We start from the raw sequence: 23,008 nt of genomic DNA, 5'->3' as shown, positions 1-23,008 counted from the left end.
TATAAAACTTCTACTGCAAAATTCTACCGGAAATTTGGAAGGGCAGTCACTGGAGTCACACTTTTCAGTAGCTTTCAAAAACATTCAGCCTGCCAAAGTTTTAGGGTAGAAAGATACATGTGTTATACAGATGTACACCAAATTTCAAGCCATTTCGGCAATGTTTACTATTTTTCAAAAATCTTAACTTCCAGTTGTCCGAATCTGGTAGACTGTGGGAAAACATCCATATCTCTTAAATCACCTGGAGTTTTTCAACCTACTTTGTTTTTAAATGAAACTAGACTCAAAGTGGTTTTCAACGGTATAAGTCTTGAATCTAGGAGATTTCTGAGATGAAACAGTTTATTCTTTAAAGACGAGGCAGTGCAGAGTAGTAAGTTGTGGGTGTTCGAAATTTCTTACTTTTGATATTGTATTGAGAATTTTAAAGTTTTGGTGATGGTATACACCATATTATTTCATGAAAATGCTACTGGAATATATATATATATATATATATATATATATTTGAAGATATTTGGAATTTTTCAAAAAGGATTTATGAGATTTAATTGTCACAATTCTTATAGGAAATTATTGTTTGGAATTTTAAAGGTTTGAAAAGAATGTTGGAGTGGAAAAACTCTTATATATATATATATATATATATATATATATTCCATAGCCATAGCTTACATGAATATTTGGGAATTACTTACAAGGGAAAAAGATTTCTAGTTTCATAGAGTGACTTTTAAGTCATTTGACTATTGAGATAAATTGTGAAAATGTATTATGTGGAATAATTGATTAATTTAAAGTGTGAATGACTATGTGAATTATAGAGTGCTATTTACCTATAAGATTGAGAGTATTTTAATTGGATAAGATATCCAATTACTTGGGAGGTCCAATTGGGTAAAAAAGTGGAGAAGTATAAGATGAGATTAAGCATATGATGAGAGTATAAGTATTAGATATTAGTTAGATGAATTTATAACTAGAGTTTATTTTGTCACATGGCAATCTAAACTACGTGCGCCACCAAAGGTTTGAGTGGCGGCTGATGCGTCTTCGACTTTTGGGCCATTTGGCCCTATTTTTCTCTTTATTTGTGTCAGTACAGGTCTGTCCAGGGGAAAACGAAGTTGTTGAGGAAGGAAGGTCCGGTGGAACGGAAACGGAAAGAATGTGGTTGGAATGGGCATCACCAAACCCAAATTGCTATGTCATGTTTACCAGCATGGAGCTTCGGCCGCAGTACCTTTCCAGTCTAACTTGGGGCATGGGAACCTGGAGCAACCCACCTGGTATGAATCAAACCGAAGAAAGCAATCCGTCTGACCACTACCATGCGAAGCAGACAGCCGAAGCCAGGAAAGGAAAGTGAATCTCAGAGATTTTGAGAAAGCGAGCGGAAGCAAGATCGGAAGCTGGAAGGATCTGAAGAAAGGGAAAGGTTGACTAAGGCTTGCAGCTGGAAGCTATCTTCAATCGGATCAATCAAGGATTGAGCTAAAGCAGGAAAGAAGATCTCGGTGAAGATATGAAGCTGGCGCAGCTAGGGTTAGACCTCGACCATTCGGCAGTATAAAAGATTGATGATGTGCAGCGTGCACAAGCTCTTGACCCTTTTGAACTCCGTTTTATTTTAGTTTACTACTTTAATTCGCCGTGTGTGGCATCCAAAACAATTTACATTCCAGTTTTATTTTCTATTTTCCGTCGTGTTTTCATTCGAACAAGATTCAAGGCTCGTAGCCTTAGGTATTACTTTATCTTATTTAAGTATTTCATTTGTCTCATGATGTGTTTAATTCATTTCGTATTTATGAATTCTGCTATGTGTGAGTAATTCCGTTGGTGAGGTTTTAGGGGTGGAAATAATTGTTGTTAACATGTAAACATTCTTGAGGTATTTGTTCTTTCGGTTGAATCCCGTGGTTCCGGAAGGATCTGTTCGAAACCATGGGCAGTAGGGGATTGACGGGTGATCTCCGTTCGGTAAAACGCTGTCCATGTCAAGCAAAAGCCAGGGTGTACCAAGGTATAACACCCGGTATACCCCAGATCGAGTAGCTGAGCAGCGTCAACAAAAGGCGTTGTAGATCCGGATGGTGGGGGAAGGATTGATGGGATACACTGTCCCTCTCCAGTCTTGGGCTTCTCTAGAGACTATCCATCAACTGTGACGAGGCATAAAGCCATGGTTATCAAACGAGGAAAGCAATCTATGCGCCGTAGCATGTCTATGACTGGTCGGCTGACAAGCCGGAAATGGTTGTGTCCAGGAGGCATGTGGCACTCAAAGTGCGGAGTTGGGGACCTCGGGAGAGAAGGTTGGTGAGGGTCATACTTGGTGAGTAACGGGTATGATCTTGTTAACAACAGTTATGAGCTAACCGAATAACCTCACCCCTTTGTTATTATTGATCTTGTTAATTTCTTGTGCAGAGTATACAGAGTGAGACCTGTGACACCTCAGTTTGTCGTTGGAGAACAAAGTGGTTCCTCACTCCCTGCGGGATTCGACCCTACACTTGCCACTAAGACTGAGTTCTTGTTGTGGGATGTAGGAGCGTGTATTGTCTGTACTGGGCATACACAAGTATTTTGCCCGCACCGCACAACGGGTGTGTGTCAAAATTGGCGCCGTTGCCGAGGAGTGACGCGCAGCAATTTTGTTATCTCCTCATTCCATTTTCCGCTACTGGTGTATGCATGGAACTCGTAGAGTTGTACGAGCATTGGTGTTTGGCCCTGATATTGATCGCACCGAAAGACGACTACGCGCAGAAGCACGAATAGCGAGACGCGAAGCTATGGCAGAAGCAGAAGCAGAGCAAGCAGCTGCCGAGCAGGCGCAGACCCTCAGACAGTTGGCATACCCAACTAATCTCAACTTGAGGCCGAACGGAATCACCTTACCGGCAAACCCGTTCGCACCTCGTCGGTATGACCTGAAGCCTTCTTTACTTCAGATCTTACCGAAGTTCAATGGATACCAAGGAGATGATCCTCACACTCAAGATTTTGAAATGACAATCATGCATCAATCCAGTGATGAACAGCAAGAGTATGTCAAGTTGATACTCTTTCCTTTTACCTTGGTGGACAACGCGAGAAGATGGTTGTATGACCTACCCGCAGGAAGTGTCACCACATGGGCACAACTGCAACAGGCCTTCCTGGAAGAGTTCTTCCCAGCTTCAAGAGTGGAGCGGATGAGATGGGATATCCGCAGCATCAGACAAGATGGGCTAGAATCCTTCTATGAATATTGGACGAGATTCAAGAGAATGCTAAGCAACTGTCCTCATCACCAAATCTCTCCAAAAGATCAGGTGGAGAGTTTTGTAAAGGGCATGCGGAGGAATGATCGCAGTCTGGTCCTAGCAGCCTGTAATGGATAATTGATGAGTAAGACTCCAATGGAGATCTTTCAATTGTTGGGCACCATGGCAGAAGAATCACGCGATGAGGGGCATGAAAGAAATCTGGAAAAACCGAGAAAAACTGAAGAGAAGGAGGAGATGTCCAAACTGGAGAAAACTATGGAGAAGAGAATGAACGAACTCAAGGAACTTCTGTCGGGCCTGACTATACCGAAGAAGATTCGCCAGTGTGGCCTTTGCGATGCCACCGGGCATCAATCTGAGAATTGTCCCAATTTTGGCGAGGATATTGTTGACGTTAATGCCATCGGAAGACATGATGGAAATCCACGGAAGTATGATCCATTTGCAAACACTTACAATCCAGGGTGGAGGGATCATCCTAACTTTCGGTGGAAGCAAGATGGTCAGCCTCAACAGCAGAACAATATGGGCGCACAGATGCAACGTCCTTAGTATAATCAGAACCAGCATCAACAACAGTACCAGCTGGGACCACCTCAACACCACAACCAGAATCAACAACAACTTTCTTACCAGCCACCACACCGGAGAGCACCTTGGGAAGAAGCCATTGAAAACATGGCTAAGGAGAGCGAGAAATTTTGCAATGAAATTCGTGCCAGCATGAACCAAACCAACCAACAAATTAGTCACTTGACTAAGGCAGTGACCAAATTGGAAGAGAACGCTGGTAAACTCCCAGCCATGGGAATCAACCCCAGAGAAGAGTTGTTAGCTGAGGCTGACCTGATTCAAGGAAGCTGGAATAAAAGTGGTAAGGGTCCAACTGATGAACAAGCTGGAGGTAGCAACCCAACCGACGCGCCCTACCTAGGACGCCTGAGAAAGAAAGCTAAAGAGAAGGAAGCAAGTGAAATGATGAAGATGTTTCAAAAGGTTGAATTGAGCATACCCCTACTCGATGCTATCAGGCAAATTCCAAAATATGCAAAATTCTTGAAAGACCTTTGTTCAAGAAAAGTCAAGATGGAGGAAGAGGTCCGTTACGTGATGGGAGAGAGTGTCTCGGCAGTGATCCAACGAAAGCTACCCACGAAGCGGAAGGATCCAGGGATGTTCACCATCCCATGCAATATAGGCGGAATAAATATGGATAAGGCAATGATGGACTTGGGAGCTTCCATTAATGTGATGCCATTGGCTGTATATAAAAGATTGAATATTGGCGAGATGAAGAATACTCGTGTGGTCATACAGTTGGCCGACAGGTCCAACGCTTATCCTGAAGGAGTGGTGGAGGACGTACTGATCAAGGTCGGGGATTTGATTTTCCCAGCCGATTTCTATGTTCTGGACACCGGACCCGAAACAGGAGAGAATGCTATACTATTGGGAAGACCATTCATGATGACCGCTGGAACTAAGATCGATATGAAAACCAGAATTTTGACTTTTGAGTTCGATGGAGTCCAAGAGGAATTCAACATCTATAAAACCATGAAGAGAAAACAAACAATGGAAACGGTGGACATGATCGATGTGTTTGAGCCCTTTGTGCAAGAGCAGGGAATCACTTTTGGTTCCAAGGATACCACAGAGAAAGTGATACAGTATGGTCTGACTGATCGGGATGCAGAACATATGGAGGATGATGAGATGAAGGAAGCCATCATGGAGCTTTACTCTCTCCGAGAAAGCACCATGGAAGCTGAGGTGGAGGTAGATCAGAAAATCAAGGAATTGATCAAGGAGGTCTATCTAGCTGGAGGAACGGAGACAAGCAAACCAGAGTTGTTGACTCAGTATGGGCAGAACGAGAAGCTGCTTCCGTCAATCCAGAAAGCACCCACGCTAGAACTCAAGAAACTACCTAAGCATTTACAGTATGTTTATTTGGGGCCAGAAGAGACACTACCAGTTATCATCAGTGCTGATCTAACCATTGTACAACAAGATCGATTGGTCAGAGTGTTACGGGAGAACAGGGAAGCCATCGGTTGGACCTTAGCCGATATAAAAGGCATCAGTCCCACGGAGTGCATGCACCACATCTACCTTGAGAAAGGAGCCAAACCTGTTCGAGATTCTCAAAGAAAAATGAACCCAGTTATGAAGGAGGTGGTACTAAAAGAAATTCTTAAACTATTGGAACTGGGAATCATCTATCCCATATCCGATAGCCAGTGGGTGAGTCTAGTCCATGTCGTACCGAAGAAGTCGGGAATACAAGTTGTGGAGAATGATCAAGGCGAGCTTGTACCTACCTGATTACAAACAGGATGGAGAGTTTGCATTGACTACAGAAAGCTGAATGAGGCAACCAGGAAGGATCACTTCCCATTGCCCTTTATCGACCAGATGCTGGAAAGACTAGCTGGTAATGCCTATTACTGTTTTCTCGACGGATATTCCGGATACATGCAGATCTTTGTAGCACATGAAGACCAGGAGAAAACCACTTTCACCTGTGTATATGGAACATTTGCATACCGCAGAATGCCGTTTGGATTATGCAATGCACCGGGAACTTTTCAACGGTGCATGATGAGCATTTTCTCTGACTTACTTGAGAATTGCATTGAAGTCTTCATGGATGACTTCACCGTGTATGGAAACTCTTTTGACACTTGTTTGAAGCATCTAGAGCTCGTGTTGAAAAGATGCGTGAAGAAAAGCTTGGTCCTTAACTATGAGAAATGTCATTTTATGGTGAGGGAAGGAATAGTGCTGGGGCACGTGATCTCGGAGAGGGGAATCAAAGTGGATAAGGCGAAGGTTGATTCCATCGCCAAATTGCCCTACCCGACAATAGTAAAGCACGTACGGGCGTTCCTTGGTCATGCAGGGTTCTACCGGCGATTCATTAAAGATTTTGCCAAAATTGCTCAGCCCATGACCAGACTTCTTCAACAGGATGTGCCGTTCGAGTTTGATGAGGATTGCAAGGAGGCATTCACAATTTTGAGAAACAAGTTGGTGTCAGCCCCCATTATTCAACCTCCGGTATGGGACTTACCGTTCGAAATTATGTGTGATGCCAGCAACCATGCCGTTGGAGCAGTACTGGGGCAGAAGAAAGGCAAAGAGAGTTGTGTGATCTATTACGCATCCAAGACTCTGAATCCAGCACGATGCAGCTACACCACTACCGAGAAGGAACTCTTAGCAGTGGTGTTCGCCATAGAGAAATTTCGTTCCTACCTTTTGGGAACAAAGGCGGTGGTCTACACGGATCATGCAGCGTTGAAGTATTTGATGGCCAAAAAGGAGTCTAAACCTCGGCTCATCAGGTGGATCCTACTTTTGCAAGAGTTCAACATCGAAATAAGAGACAAAAAGGGAGCTGCCAATCTTGTGGCGGATCATTTGAGTAGGTTGCAACTGGAAGAGGATGATGGTATGCCCATTACTAATACTTTTCCAGACGAAAAGTTATACTCCGTATACACCCGAGTAGGAGGAGAAGAACTGAATGCTCTAGCTAACCAGGAGCCATGGTATGCCGATATAGCTAACTATCTGATCGCTAAAGAGTTACCCCCAGGATTAACAAGGTTCGAACAAAGGAAGTTACTTGTGCAAGCACGATTCTATTACTGGGAGGACCCATATCTCTGGAGGACTGGAGCAGATAAGGTCATACGGAGGTGTGTACCTGAGGATGAGCATGCCCAAATTCTAGACATGTGTCATGGAACAGCAAACAGCGGGCATTTTGGGGGAAAGCGCACGGCCCACAGAATTTTAGAGAGTGGATTCTACTGGCCCACCATATTAGCGGATGCAAGAAAATGGGTACAGAGCTGCCGAAGTGCCAGATGACTGGAGGTATTACCGCAAAAGATAAAATGCCACAAAGTCACCATAGCATATCACCCCCAAGCAAATGGCCAAGCCGAGATTTCCAATAGAGAGATAAAAAGCGTATTGGAAAAGGTGGTGCACCCCAACCGAAAGGACTGGAGTAACCATTTGGGGAATGCATTATGGGCATACAGAACTGCTTTCAAGACACCCATTGGAATGTCCCCGTTCCGCTTGCTTTATGGGAAAAGATGTCATTTACCTGTGGAAACTGAACATAAGGCGTACTGGGCAATCAAGCAAATTAACCTCCATATGACCCTAGCTGGAGAAGCAAGGAAGTTGCAGCTGAGTGAGTTGGAAGAGCTTCGGTTGGAGGCTTACAACAATGCGGTGCTCTATAAAGAGCGGACCAGGAGGATCCATGATGCCAAGATCAGAAAAAAGGAATTCTTGGTGGGACAAAAAGTCCTACTTTTCAATTCACGCTTCAAGATGATGGCTGGGAAACTTCGTTCAAAATGGTCAGGACCGTTTGTGATCAAAGAGATTTTTTCAAATGGAAGCATAGAAGTGTATGATCACAATGGAGTCGACACGTTCGTGGTGAATGGGCATCGCCTGAAGCCCTACCATGAATTTGCAGAGGTAGAAAAAGAGAAGGAGGAATGCCATCTTCTCGACCCTGTGTACGAGTGAAGATGAAGAGAGAGTCGAGCTCAAGACTGGAAACAAGAGCGCTTGCTGGGAGGCAACCCAGTGCTGAGCTTCGGTATGATCTGTACCGAATTTTCTTTTATTTCTTTTTAAGTTGTTTTGTTTTGTTTGGATGCACTAACCCTACAGGGAGTCGGGCCAAGATGAGTTGGAAGGAGACCCAGAGGAGAATCCGAGCCCACTTTGCGTTGCAAAGTGTGTAGGTGGAGAGTTGGGGGTTAGAATGATCTGGAAGAGGGCTTACGAAGAGGGGTGACGTAAGCGTGTCAGCGGCAGGCGGCGATGTGACGGGAGCCCTTCGGTTTCCGTAGAAAATTTGAAATTCAAATTTTTGCCATGATTTCTTTCCTTAAAAATTTCTTTTTTCTGCCATAACCGCCATTCTTACCATCTTTAAACCCTTAACCCACGATTTTTCTCCCACAAACCCTAACTTCCGAAAACTGCTACACCACGATCTCCACTCGCCCCAAACCCTAAATTTCCATAACTGCCGATCACTCTTCTTAAAGGCCAACCCTGCTCCCAAAATCCCCACAAAATCTAAAACTTCCGCGCGAATTCTAAATCTTTTGATCTTTACAAATTACTATGGCAAAAACCAAAGGAGGAACTGGCTCCGGAAGCACCCAACCCCCGAAGAAGAAGAACACAAAGCCACCACCTCCAAAGTGGACCACGAGGCGAACCGCTTCGGAGGAGACCTCCACCAAAGTCACTGAAGATCCTATGCTGACTATTCAGCCCGAGGACAGAGGGCGTGCTGAAGTCCTTCAGCAAGAGGAACAGGAAGTAGCAAGAACAGCCGCCGAGTCAAAACAACCGGAAGAAGGGGAGCCTGAGCTCACACCTCCTGTGAAGAAATCAAAGAAAGCCCAGACGGGCAAGGCAACTCCGGCGCGATCCATTGTCGCACCATCTCCTGTTCAAGCCCAACCTCAACCGCAAATTCAGAAACCTCCATGCAGGAGGGGAGAACCGCTTCCGAGAATACATAAGAAGAAGAACAAGAGAAAGCGGAGGAAGAGAAGGTGGAAGAAGAGAAGGTGGACGTGGAGGAGGCTGATGCAGGAGAGGAAGTTGAGGCCGTTCAAGAGGAGGAGGTAGAGGTTCCGACACCGCAGAGCAAGAGACCAGGAGTGAAAAAGAAGCTTGATGTTGCGAAGCCCCCATTACCAGTTAAGGCCAGACCAGCACCGGCAGGCAGTAAGACCAGAACCAAAGGTGAACAGAGCAAGAAACAAAGAAAGCCTACTGCAGCCGAAAAAGGGAAGGCCAAAGAGATGGAAGAACCGATGGAGGCAGACCCAGAAAGGACCGAGACTGTGGAAAGCTCCAACTCCGAGGATGTGGTTGCCCCTGCTAAGCCGATGACAAGCACAATCACTTCGAAGCCCAAGGGTGTCAAGCGCAAAGGTGTGGTGCGACCCAACACTATGGAGATGGTTATACCGAGAGACAGTCAGAGGTATGCTGTTCTGCAGAACCGAGAAATCACCCCGTGGTATTTTCTGGTTACCGAAGTGTTGGATGATTTCGGGACAAAAGAACGCGTGGAGGGGTATTTAAAGAACATTGGTTGGGGGAAAATTCTGAAATGGAACGTGTTGGCATTCAAGCAAATATCGGAGGAGTTCATGAGCACGGTGGAGTTCAAACCGAAGGGAAATTACTCGATTGAAACACCAGGTACCCTGCGTTTCCAATTACGGGGGAAGATGTTCCCACTTTCCATTAACGATTTGAACATCCACCTGGGGGTGATCGAGGACAAGGAGGTTTATGATGATGAGTACAAGCAGGCTGAAACCATGGCTTTACCCGAGTGGCGAAGTCAGATTGACCTTTACTGGTCCCAAATCTCGACGGGGGCCTAGTATGTGAAAAACATCAGCAAGTCCAACGAAATCCGCAACCCAGCGCTACAGATATGCCATCATTGGTTAGCCTATAACATCTACGGTAGATTAAGGGGTCCAACGTGGTCACGCAGCAAGAGCTCTTCCTGCTCTGGTGCATGGTGGAGAAGAAGAGGGTGAACTTTGGGTTCATCGCGGCAATGCAGTTTCAGTATGGGGTAACCCATACCAACAAGTACCTCTCCCTATGCCCGCTGGTGACCCTCCTGGCGAAGAAACTTGCAAATTTCAATCATAAGGCCCCAGATGAAGCAGCTGTAGCAGAAACCTGACTCCTTGATATCGGGCGTCTTGTGCGTTGGCGGATTGTTGAGGTTGATGAAAGAGGCGGCCACCGTCTGGTCCAACCGGAGGGCAGCTCAGTTAGACCTGAACCGAAAGTTGCAAAGGAACATGGAACTTCTCGCCCGATCAGTGGTGAGATTGTCATGGTAACGGTCGAACTGAAGGAGATCAAGGACGAGCTGTTGATGCTGGGAGGAGAAGTGGCCACTCTGAGGGATACCATGGAGGAAGGATTCAAAGTAATGGAGGCTGGTTTTAAAGAAATCAAGGAGAAGCTGAATGCGGAAGAGAGATCCTCCGACCAAGACAATTAAGTTTTCTTACCCTGAACTTTTAGATTTGGTTTTGTTTTATCTTTTGATTTTCTTGTTTTAGTGTCTCTAGAGTCTTGTTTGAGTCGAGTCTTACTTGCACTGTTTGATGGTGATGAGAATATGCATGCTGATTTGGTTATGGTTTGATTTGGTGGTTGAGTATGATATGCATGATAGTAGTTGCGAGCTTACAGATAGTACCCCACCAGTGAGATCAGAGCCAAATTTATGAAAGATTGCATGTTTCTGGTGAGACTTTGCTGTGTTAGGGAATCTAGATTTTGTTTGAGAACTTATATTGCTAGTAATGGCTTGTGTGATTTGGGCACATTTCTTTGATTAGGGCCCCAGATTCTTCTTTGATGATAAATGTGAAAAGAATCCCTTGTTATGCCAATTTGAGCCGAATTCATTCTTTCTTGAGCCTTTTTATTGCTTTATCTAAAAGAAAGAATTGTTGGAGTGCATGAAATGGTAAACAAGGAACTGGAGAAAAGAAAGAAAATCTGGGCACAAAAAAAAATGAAATGAATGAAAATTATTGCCAAAAATCAAAGAAAGGATGAACCTTAGTGAAAGCGAAGGAATAAAGGGTTGGTTGTAGCTTTACTGAACATGTATGCTGAGTAAGGGTGATACTGAATTAGCCACTGAACCATATTTATCCCACCTTTGCTCCGTATACCCCATTACAACCAAAATAAAGACCCTCTGATGAGTCATACTAGTGTGTTCCACTTGTAGTTTTCAATCAAACTCTTAGAAGAACTGGCACAGTAAATTAAAAGTGTATACACTTAGCCAGTACTTGAGAGAAAAAGAGACTACTATCACACTTTATGCATGTTCATTACTCTGTTTGTGGTTAGACTGAACTGAATGATGCATGTTAGTATGATGTGATCCTGAAATTGGTGCAAGTTTCGTGTCTCGTAGTTTTATTTCTTTTCTTTCAACTTTTTCGTCCGTGTCTTCTGTGAATCCACCTACATACTTGAGGGCAAGTGTGGTTTAAGTGTGTAGGTGTGATGCGTCTTCGACTTTTGGGCCATTTGGCCCTATTTTTCTCTTTATTTGTGTCAGTACAGGTCTGTCCAGGGGAAAACGAAGTTGTTGAGGAAGGAAGGTCCGGTGGAACAGAAACGGAAAGAATGTGGTTGGAATGGGCATCACCAAACCCAAATTGCTATGTCATGTTTACCAGCATGGATCTTCGGCCGCATTACCTCTCCAGTCTAACTTGGGGCATGGGAACCTGGAGCAACCCACCTGGTATGAATCAAACCAAAGAAAGCAATCCGTCTGACCACTACGTACCATGCGAAGCAGACAGCCGAAGCCAGGAAAGGAAAGTGAATCTCGAAGATTTTGAGAAAGCGAGCGGAAGCAAGAGGAGGAAGCTGGAAGGATCTGAAGAAAGGGAAAGGTTGACTAAGGCTTGCAGCTGGAAGCTATCTTCAATCGGATCAATCAAGGATTGAGCTAAAGAAGGAAAGAAGATCCTGGTGAAGATATGAAGCTGGCGCAGCTAAGGTTAGACCTCGACCATTCGGCAGTATAAAAGATTGATGATGTGCAGCGTGCACAAGCTCTTGACCATTTTAAACTCCGTTTTATTTTAGTTTACTACTTTAATTCGCCGTGTGTGGCATCCAAAACAATTTACATTCCAGTTCTATTTCCTATTTTCCGTCGTGTTTTCATTGAACAAGATTCAAGGCTCGTAGCCTTAGGTATTACTTTATCTTATTTAAGTATTTCCATTTGTCTCATGATGTGTTTAATTCATTTCGTATTTATGAATTCCGCTATGTGTGAGTAATTCCGTTGGTGAGGTTTTAGGGGTGGAAATAATTGTTGTTAACATGTAAACATTCGTGAGGTATTTGTTCTTTCGGTTGAATCCCGTGGTTCCGGAAGGATCTGTTCGAAACCATGGGCAGTAGGGGCCTAACGGGTGATCTCCGTTCGGTAAAACGCTGTCCATGTCAAGCAAAGGCCAGGGTGTACCAAGGTATAACAACCGGTATACCCAATCCTTGGGCAGAGACTCTATGCCCCAAAACAATGCCCTCACGGACCATGAAGTGGCACTTTTCCCAATTGAGTACGAGTGCCGCCTCCTCACAACGCTGCAATACTTGAGCAAGATTGTCCAGACAATTATCAAAGGAAGATCCAAAGATAGAGAAATCGTCCATGAATACCTCCATGATATTTTCAATCAACCCATGGAAAATCGCCATCATGCAGCGCTGGAACGTGGCAGGAGCATTGCAAAGACCAAAAGAAATTCTCCTAAAAGCAAAGATGCCATAGGGACAAGTAAACGCAGTCTTATGCTGATCCTCCAGGGCTATCATAATATGATTGTAACCCGAGTACCCATCCAAGAAACAGTAGTACTCGTATCCTGCCAATCGGTCAAGCATCTGATCAATAAACGGCAAAAGAAAGTGATCCTTACGTGTGGCTGCATTCAACGCTCGGTAATCAATGCACACGCGCCATCCTGTGACCAGCCTCGTAGCTATGAGCTCATCTTTCTCATCCTTAACCACAGTCATGCCTCCCTTCTTAGAGACAACTTGCGTCGGGCTCACCCACTCACTATCAGAGATGGCATAAATGATTCCTGCATCCAACCACTTGAGCACCTCCTTTCTCAGAACTTCTTGCATTGCCGGATTCAAACGTCGTTGCGGCTGCACCTTAGGCTTGTATTCCTGCTCCATTAAGATACGATGCATGCAAATAGAATGACTAATTCCTTTGATGTCGGAAATAGACCATCCTATAGCAGATTTGTATTTTCTCAAAACTCGCATCAACTTCTCCAACTCCAACGGGGATAGATAGGCAGAAACAATAACAGGAAAAGTTTCATTGTCACCCAAAAATTGGTACTTCAAGTGCTCTGGAAGTTGTTTCAGCTCAATTTTGGGTGTGGCGGCAGCTCTGGATGACTCTGCTGGCCTGGTTGAATCCTCTGGCCTGGCTGACTCCGCTGGCGTAGCTGACTCCTCTGGCCTGGTTGAATCCTCTGTCTTGTTTGAATCCGCTGGCGTGGTTGAATCCGCTGGCCCAGGGAATTCTTTTTCCACAGATTTCCTTCCCCCATCAACAGGTTTGCGAATATCCATGTAAGGCACAGGATCTATGGGATGTTTCTCTACGGCCTCCAGCTCTGCAATATAATCTAAAATCTCATCACACGCCTCGTCTAGATTGGAATAAGGGTATAAGGACTGTGTGATGCACTTCTCCAAAGGATCCTTCACGGTTGCAGTGGAATCCACTACAGACTCGATTAAGTTGCAATCCTCGATTTGTGGTTCAACTGGCTTCTTCATTGCATCATAGATGGATAACGTCATCTTTTCATCATTGACGCGGAAAGTCAGATCTCCCTCTTGCACATCTATCAACGCACGTCCCGTAGCTAGAAACGGACGTCCTAAGATCAATGGAGTATTCTTGTCCTCCGGCATGTCCAAGACTACGAAATCGGTAGGAAAGATAAACTGCTCCACCTGCACTAGAACATCCTCCACAACTCCCCTGGGATATGTGATGGAACGATCTGCCATCTGCAATGCAATAGAGGTAGGCTTGATATCTCCAATCTCTAACCGGTTGAAAATAGAGAGAGGCATCAGATTGATGCTCGCCCCTAAGTCACAAAGAACACGGGAAAAGTTCTGCCCTCCAATCACACAAGCGATAGTGAAGCTCCCTGGATCCTTTTGCTTCAATGGTAGCTTCCTTTGTAGCACTGCACTACATTCCTCGGAGAGATTAATCGTCTCATATTTCCCCAATTTTCTCTTGTTGGAAACTGCATCCTTGAGGAACTTGGCATAGCCTGGCATATCTCTCAAAGCATCAAGTAGAGGAATGTTGATGTGAAGCTTTGAAAACATCTCCATGAACTTGGCCAACTTCTGATCCATCTTCGGCTTTGCCAGGCTATTCGGGAAGGGTGCTACAGGCTTGTACTCTGGCCTGGGAAACGTAGGAGTAGGGATAGGCTCCTTATCAGCTGAAGAGCTCGAATCCTTCTTAGGGGGAAGCGTCTGTTTCACTGCAAGCTCCTCCAAGTCATCATTTTCGTCCTCCACTACCTTGCCTTTTCCCTTGTCATTCTGCGGTTCTGCAGAGGAAGGGCGATTCCTCTGCTCTGTATGATTTTCATATTGAGTTCCACTCCTTAGATGAATTGCATTACACTGATTTTTAGGATTAATTTCTGTCGCAGCCCGATATAGCCAGTGATAGCGTATACCAAGTATCGTACGACTAATAAAAGAAATGGTGAAAGAAATAGAATTTATGTCTTGCGTTAGCGGAAGCATTTGCAACTATACTCTTTTTCAAGAAAGACTTTAAGACTAAATTAAATTACTCGCTTGGATAAAACACAATAAGCAGTTGAAACTTAGCAAGGGTTTGAGAAGTATTTTCCCTTATGGGATATTACAGACCAGCAATGTAAATAAGAGGTTCATCAGAGTTGTGCAGCGATGCATTACTATATGTGTGAAGACATATAGCAGGGAGTATAATATCTTATAGAGTCAAAGCAATAAGATAAGCATGAGACATAGAAAGACACTGTCAACTGACAATTCCAACAGCCTTCACCCATCCTCGCGCCAAGCCAGACCTGCACATTTAGAAATATATGCAGGGCTGAGTACCAAAAAGCACTCAGTGGACACATGCCGGAAATAAATTTAAATCTTGCTCTTAGAGCTATATGTCAATCTTGCCCTTTTCAATGCATCAACAGGATTTAACTGAGATTAAAAATACCTGTTCACGTTTTTCTGTCATAAACTCATTTGCATCATCATAATAATTAGTCTGCAGACATTATATTCACGGTATGTGCCAACTATGAGAACTCATATACATATATATACTAGGTGAAGAGAAGGAGGCCTCCTTCAAATCACCGTGACCGGCCGACTAGAGACGGCTCACGATCACCTCTGCGCACAAAACCTTTACTGTCATCTAGATCAGTCAAAGGCCGATATCTTGCATCATGATCATAATCATGTCTTTCATAGAGGCAACATACCATATCTCATTCTCATCAATAATGTATATATGGCAAGATGACAATTTTCATAATATGCATCAATAATGCTTCAACATGCTTCATTTTCATAGTACTCATCAATAATGCTTCATCATGCTTTATTTTCATAATACTTTGCATTTGAACTCGTTATTATGGTAGCTTGCCATAATAGAGTTAGAATAAAGCCCACCTGTCTCAGGAGTCGATGACGTAACGCTCGGGGTCGTACTAACGCCGGCCGTCACTCGAACCTTTAGTGGCGCACGTTTTTAGATTGCCATGTGACAAAATAAACTCTAGTTAGAATCTCATCTAACTCATATCTCATACTTAAGCTTAAACTTTCATCATGTGCTTAATCTCATCTTATAACTTCTCCACTATTTACCCAACTGGACTTCCCAAAATAATCGGATATCTTATCCAATTAAAGGACTCTCAATCCTAGGCAAATAGCATTCAAAAATCACTTAATCATACATGCTTCAAATAATCACTTATTTCACATAATATGCATATAACTTATCTTAATAATCAAATGACTTAAAAGTCATTATATGAACTTGAAATCTTTTTCCTTGTGGGGAAAATCCCAAATATTCATATAAGCCTTGAAAAATATTTATAAAACTTTCTAGTAGCATTTTCATGCCATATCATGGTGTATAATTCCACCAAAACCCTTTAAAAATTTCTTAACACAAAATCAAAGTAAAATTTTCGGACCTTCCAGTTTACCATTCTGTTCTGTCTCGACTTTAACGAATAAACTGCTTTAACTCAGGAATCGCCTGGATTCGAGACTTATACCGATGAAAACCTCTTTGAGTCTAGTTTCGTTTAAAAAAAAAGTAGACTGAAAAACTCCAAGTGGTTTAAGAGATATGGGTGTTTTCCCACAGTCTACCAGATTCGGCAGTTTGGCACGACTGGAAGCTAGGATTTTTAAAAATTAGTAAACGTTGTCCAAATGCTTTGAAATTTTACATGAGTCTGTATAACACTTGTATCTTTCTACCATAAAAATTTGGGAGAGAAGACTTGCATGTGCTTGTTGATCTTCCTTTACTACACTATCTTGTTAGTCAAAGATGGAGTAATGGTGGATATGTCATCCTATTAGGTGAATAGAGAAGGAGAAGAGAGGAGGAGGGAGGAGAGAGGAGTGAGAGCCGAGAAAGAGAGAGATATGAGAGAGAGGTGTGAGAGCTTAAAGTTTGGGATTGTGTTTGCTAACTAGGTTAGCCTTTTAGGTTAGGTTTTAATGTTGCATGTGTGCAACATTTATGGGGGAGGAATGAAGTAATGAGGGAGAGAGAGGAGTGTGCGTGAGGGGAAGGAGAGAGGGAGAGACGGAGAGTGAGAGAGATTTAGGGAGAAAGAGAGAGATTGAGAGAGAGTCGAGAGTGAGAGAGATTGAGAGAGATTGAGAGAGAGTCGAGAGTGAGAGGGATTGAGAGAGATTGAGAGAGAGTCGAGAGTGAGAGAGATTGAGAGAGAGTCGAGAGTGAGAGAGATAGAGAGAGAGTCGAGAGTGAGAGAGAGTGAGAGAGATTGAGAGAGAGAGATATAGAAAAATGCATACACATATGCTTCACTACTTTAGTGTGTAGGAATATATCCCACGGAAATATATTTATTTCCGTGTGGGAAAAACTTATCTCAATTATGATATATCTAATATCGTAATAACAATGCCTCAAAAATCATATGTGAATATTCTACCACGTAAAATATTAATATCACATAGATATCTCAATTAAAATATAGGGCGAAGATAGGCTTCTCTATAATAGGATTTATAAGGCCCGAGAAAAATAATCTTGCCGCCTATTAACTCCCAAAAATCTTATCTTATTTATTCGCCCATGTGCATTATTCCTCTAGCTATTATTTAATAACTCAAATTAAATACGAGCTAGGGCATAAAATAGCTTCTCAAAATACGGGGTGTTACATCCTTACCCCCTTAAAGAAAATTTCGTCCCGAAATTTGAAATCTCACCTTCGGGAAATAATTCTGGATATTTCTCCTTCATTTTATCCTCCAATTCCCAAGTTGCTTCTTCTTGCCCGTGATGTCTCCATTGTATTTTGACCAGGGCAATTGACTTATTTCTCAACTGTTGGATCTTTCTATCCAACACAACTTCGGGTCTTTCTTCGTATTTCAGGTCTGGTTCGAGAGATATATCCTCTCGATGAATAACATGCTTCGGGTCAAACACGTATTTTCTCAATTGCGACACGTGAAAGACATTGTGAACATTCGCGAAATTTGGAGGTAACGCGAGTCTATAGGCAACAGGGCCTACTCTTTCTAATATATCATATGGGCCTATAAATCTAGGCTTGAGCTTTCCTTTTATACCGAAGCGGTGAATCCCTCGAGAAGGGGAAACTTTCAAAAAGACTTTACTTCCCACTTCGAATTGAATCTCTGTGCGTCTAGTGTCGGCATAAGATTTTTGACGATCTTGAGCTTCTTTAATTCGTTGCCGAATTTGTCTCACAGTTGTGATCATTTCTTCCACTGCGTCAGGACCTAACACTTTTCTTTCTCCTACTTCATCCCAGTAAAGCGGAGATCTACATTTTCTTCCATAGAGGGCTTCATATGGTGCCATGTTAATAGTCGTTTGGAAACTATTATTGTAGGCAAACTCAATCAGGGGTAACACTTGTTCCCATTGAGCTCCTCTATCTAACACTACAGTCCGAATCATATCTTCCAAAACTTGTATAGTTCTTTCAGACTGCCCATCCGTCTGTGGATGAAAAGCTGTGCTAAAATTCAACTTAGTACCCAATTCTCTGTGTAAGCTCATCCAAAATCGTGAGGTGAATTTTGTATCTCTATCGGAGGTAATCGTCATTGGAACTCCGTGCAAACGTACTATCTCACGAATGTATATTTGAGCTAACTTTTCAGACCCATGCGTGACAGGAATTGGTATGAAATGAGCACTTTTTGTCAATCTATCTATGATCACCCAAACGGCGGTATTCCCTCTATTCGACTTTGGCAAAGCAGTGACAAAGTCCATAGCTATGTGGTCCCATTTCCATTCTGGAATTTCTAACGGTTGTAACTTGCCATAAGGTCGTTGGTGCAACGCCTTCACTTGTTGACAAGCTAAACATCGTTCTACAAATGAAGCTATGTCTCGCTTCATGCCTTCCCACCAAAATCTTGCTTTTAAGTCTTGGTACATCTTCGTACCTCCTGGATGTGCTGCGTAAGGCGGGTCATGAGCCTCACTCATGATTTCATTTCTTAATTTCTCATTATTGGGTACACAGATTCTTCCCTCAAACATCAATGCATTATCTGCTGCTTCTTGATATGAATCAAGCTTCTCGGTACGGATTTTCACCCGCAATCTTTCTAATTTCTCATCCTCTCTTTGCATACTAACAATTCTTGATCTTAGATCGGGGGTAACACTGAGTGTCGCTATGATCAAATCTGTGGTTTGCGGTGGAAATACCACTTCCAACCTTAATCTTTCGAATTCTCTGACCAAGTCATTTTCCTTGGTTAGGATACATCCTAACTTTCCTCGTTCCATTCTACTCAAGGCATTTGCCACGACGTTGGCCTTGCCTGGATGATAATTGATTCCACAATCATAGTCCTTGACTAATTCTAGCCATCTTCTTTGTCTCATATTGAGATCCTTCTGTTCAAAGAAATATTTGAGACTCTTATGGTCGGTGTAAATTTCACACCTTACTCCATAAAGGTGGTGTCTCCAAATTTTCAATGCGTGCACTACTGCTGCTAGCTCTAGGTCATGTGTCGGGTAATTTGCTTCATGTGGCCTAAACTGTCGCGAGGCATAAGCTATTACCTTTCCCTCTTGCATCAGTACACAACCTAGTCCTTTCTTTGATGCGTCTGTATATATGGTATACTCCTTGTTTGCTTCTGGGACGGCTAGTACTGGGGCGGTGGTCAACCTCTTCTTCAATTCTTGAAAGCTTTGTTCGCACTCGTTCGTCCACAAGAATTTGACTTCTTTCTTGAGCAGATGAGTTATAGGCTTGGCTATTTTGGAGAAATCTTGTATAAAACGACGGTAGTAGCCTGCTAATCCTAGAAAGCTACGAATTTCGTGAGGTGTCGTTGGTGATCTCCATTCTTGCACTGCTTGAACTTTGGCAGGATCCACGTTGATTCCTGCAGCTGAAATGACGTGGCCTAAGAAATTGACTTCTCGTAGCCAAAACTCACATTTGCTATACTTAGCATAAAGTTTTTCAGCTCTTAGCTTCTCTAGCACTGTTCTAAGGTGCTCTTCATGTTCCATCTCATTCTTTGAGTAAATCAAGATGTCGTCTATGAATACCAACACGAATTGATCTAAATATTCGTGAAACACTCAATTCATGAGATCCATGAATACGGCGGGGGCATTTGTTAATCCAAATGGCATCACTATGAACTCATAGTGTCCGTATCTCGTGCGGAATGCTGTCTTTGGAATATCCTCAGGTCGTATCCTCAATTGGTGATACCCTGTCCTTAAATCTATCTTTGAGAAAGCGCGTGCTCCTCGAAGTTGGTCAAACAAATCGTCTATACGTGGCAAAGGATACTTGTTCTTTAGGGTCACCTTGTTCAATTCTCGATAATCGATGCACAATCTTAAACTTCCATCTTTCTTTTTGACAAACAGGACCGGTGCTCCCCAAGGTGAAGCACTGGGTCGAATGAATCCCATATCCAACAACTCTTGTAGTTGCAACTTCAGTTCTTGCAATTCTGCTGGTGTCATCCTGTATGGTGCTTTGGATATTGGTGCTGCTCCAGGTTCCAAATCGATCGTGAATTCCAATTGTCGGTTCGGGGGTAGACCTGGTAGAATATCAGGAAAAACGTCTTGATACTCCCGCACTACAGGTACATCTTCAATCTTCACTTGTGCTTCCTCTTCTTGGTTCAAGTATACTAAATATGCTGTCGCACCTTTTTCTTTTAGTATCTTGTTCGCTTGCACTGCAGAGATGATAGGTGTCTTCTTCCATTTTCTATTGATGGCATAAAAACATGTGGGTTCCTCGCCTGGTGGCTGGAATGATATCCGTCTCTGCTCGCACTGTATCACCGCATGGTGTTCTGCTAACCAATCCATTCCCAAAATGATGTCTGTGGTCCACATTCGCATTAATCTCAACGTCTTAGCCTTAAGCTTAAGAGGTCCTAATTCGAATTCCAAGTTAGGACACACATGTGTAACGGTGGTGAACTTCCCTAAGGGAGTGGCTACCCTTAAGTGTAACTGGGCTGGTTCTACATTCAACTCTAATGTATCCACACAGGTATGTGAGATGAAAGAATGTGATGCTCCTGTATCAAAGAGAATAACAATGGGTACACCTTTCAGTTCCCCAATACCTGTTAGGTTTCCTTGGTTCTTATCCTGATTCTTCTGATTGATAGCATACATCCTTTGATATTGCTGTGGTCTTCCTGCTTGCGGTGCAGGTAGCTGCTTGTGAGGCTGGTTTGGACGGCGAAAAGGTTGTTGCTGTAGTGGTTGAGGTAGAGGGAGAATTCCTTCCATTGCCCTGAGCTGTGGGGTTGGAAACTGATTGGGTCTTCCTCCACTCATCCCTTGCTGTCGGTTGGGGCACTGGCTCGAGTAATGCCCTGGTTTTCCACAAGTGAAACAATTTGGGTTTCTAGCTCTGCACACTCCTGTGTGTAACTTGTTACACTTAGGACAAGGGGGTATCCCTTGGTGTCCGGGGTGTGACGTCGCTGGTCCACCATAAAAAGACTTATCGCCCTTCACGAAGGGAGGCTGAACATTCTGGCCTTGCCATGGCTTCTTGCCGTCATTTCTATGATTATCCCATTTGCGTTTTCCTTTCTGTCCTTGATTAGAGTAGGGAGTGTTTGATGCTTGCGTGTAATGGCCTGATGGAGGCGTTGGTGCGTGTGTTGCTTTCTCCGGCTGCATTGCTAGCTCCATATCTAGAGCTCTGTTCAAGGCCTCGGCATAGGAAAGTGCCGTTTGACTTGCTAATACAACTCTTATCTCTTGCCTCAGTCCGGCGCAAAACAACTCGGACATCTTTTCATCCGTATCCACTCTATACGGTGCATAGCGAGCCAGATCACAGAATAGTCGATCGTACTCCACTACAGTTCTATTTCCTTGCTTTAATGTGGTAAACTCCATCTCTTTCTTTTTCCTATAACTTCTGGGTATGAACTTCTCACACAGAGCAGTCTTAAAAAGCTCCCAAGTGAGTTCATCTAACTGCTCCGGGGCCATAGTTTTCTGCTTTGCTTCCCACCAATAGTCGGCGGTTCCTTTCAACTGGTAAGACACGCACATAAGACGTTCTGCGTCATTGCATCTCAGAAATCGAAAGATTCGTTCCATAGCACGAATCCATTCTTCCGTTTCGGCAGGGTCTCCCGTGCCTGCGAAAGTCGGTGGGTTCTGTCTTAAGAAAAGTTCTTCCACTCTCCTATCTTGAGGTGGAGGCGGCGGCGTAGGTTCTCTGGGTTCTTCCTCATTCTCGGGTATATTTCTATTTACTCTTCGTGGAGGCATTATGACAATCTACAAGTTTGATCAAAAGATAAGTTCCTCTATATGACAAGGATCATCTTACTCTAGTCTTATAGCTGAGTAATTCACAACATACCATGCATCTCACATATGCACATATATATACATATATAAAAATATATTTTCACATAGAGTATACTTAATGCGTCAAAGTACTTTGCTTTCAATCAATGCTTTCAAATTGACAATTGCTTCATAACAATGCATCAAAACAAGTAATCTCATTACTCATTTCGTCAAAAATGGCCACTTTGGCCCATCATATATATACCGTGAAAATTGCCTCAACGAGGACTTCTTTTGTACAAAAGTGTATACTATGATCTATAACTGCTATAGGTCAGTACAAAGTACTACTCTGTTAAAGACCTAGCTACTGCATCAACACTGCGTCTATGTACAAGCAGCCCTACAACTGGGTACAGATACTATCCGTTACCCGTGTACTATAGGGGCCTAACAAAATAAGTACAAGCCCTGGCCTGGGATGGAACTATCCATTGCCAGCCAAAACTATGGGCTATCTAAACAAAGCTACTATATACACATGCATCTCTACATAATACTATCATATCAGTACCATATCCACCCATGACCTCTACCGTCATCCCGGCTACCCTCGTCACTCCCATCCTCCGTAGCATCATCACCGTCATCCTCTCGAGCGTCGCCCAATCGAGGCACATATGGCACGCCGTCCTCACTATCAGAGTCAGCACGGTGAAACGGGTCGTAAGAGGCTCTCTCTCGAAGCGGATCCCCTCGAGGAATGTCCGTCTCGAATGCCAGGCCCATGCTAGGAAGATCTAGGGGCTGTGAGACGAGAGTCCCAACAACCGGGACTGATCCTGCGTCGTCCTCCGGGTCTCTAGCCATCCCCTGGGGTCGTGAAGGCCCTGGTGCGAAAGGGTCAACATCAGTCATGGCAATCTCACCCTCTCCAACAGTA

The 23,008-nt window shown here is 43.6% G+C and overlaps 2 protein-coding genes across 2 annotated transcripts in view; both read right to left on the bottom strand.

Moving 5' to 3' along the window:
• Positions 1-23,008, bottom strand: part of LOC131006624 (pathogenesis-related genes transcriptional activator PTI6-like) — an 812,544-nt gene that overhangs the window by 146,206 nt on the left and 643,330 nt on the right. The gene's annotated exons all lie outside the window — the stretch shown is intronic.
• On the bottom strand, positions 19,047-22,041 carry LOC131021492 (uncharacterized). Its single transcript, XM_057950739.1, has 3 exons — positions 20,178-22,041; positions 19,324-19,835; positions 19,047-19,076 (listed from the first exon to the last, which is right to left on the bottom strand). The coding sequence occupies exons 1-3, from the start codon at positions 22,039-22,041 to the stop codon at positions 19,047-19,049; spliced, it is 2,406 nt and encodes an 801-aa protein (XP_057806722.1).

Source organism: Salvia miltiorrhiza, chromosome 1, assembly GCF_028751815.1.
Source record: "Salvia miltiorrhiza cultivar Shanhuang (shh) chromosome 1, IMPLAD_Smil_shh, whole genome shotgun sequence".
NCBI classification, from domain to species: Eukaryota; Viridiplantae; Streptophyta; class Magnoliopsida; order Lamiales; family Lamiaceae; genus Salvia; species Salvia miltiorrhiza.
Note: the sequence above shows the minus strand (reverse complement) of the source record. Positions and strands in the feature narration are given on the sequence as shown.

What these genes read in the sequence shown, in the direction of transcription:
- LOC131021492 (XM_057950739.1), bottom strand. Translation starts at nt 22,041, where the DNA reads ATGCCTCCACGAAGAGTAAATAGAAATATACCCGAGAATGAGGAAGAA. An exon ending in TATGGGATTCATTCGACCCA is followed by an intron (nt 19,836 to 20,177) that starts GTGCTTCACCTT and finishes ACGAATATTTAG; the next exon opens with ATCAATTCGTGTTGGTATTC. An exon ending in TACTGATGCAAGAGGGAAAG is followed by an intron (nt 19,077 to 19,323) that starts GTAATAGCTTAT and finishes ATTATCATCCAG; the next exon opens with GCAAGGCCAACGTCGTGGCA.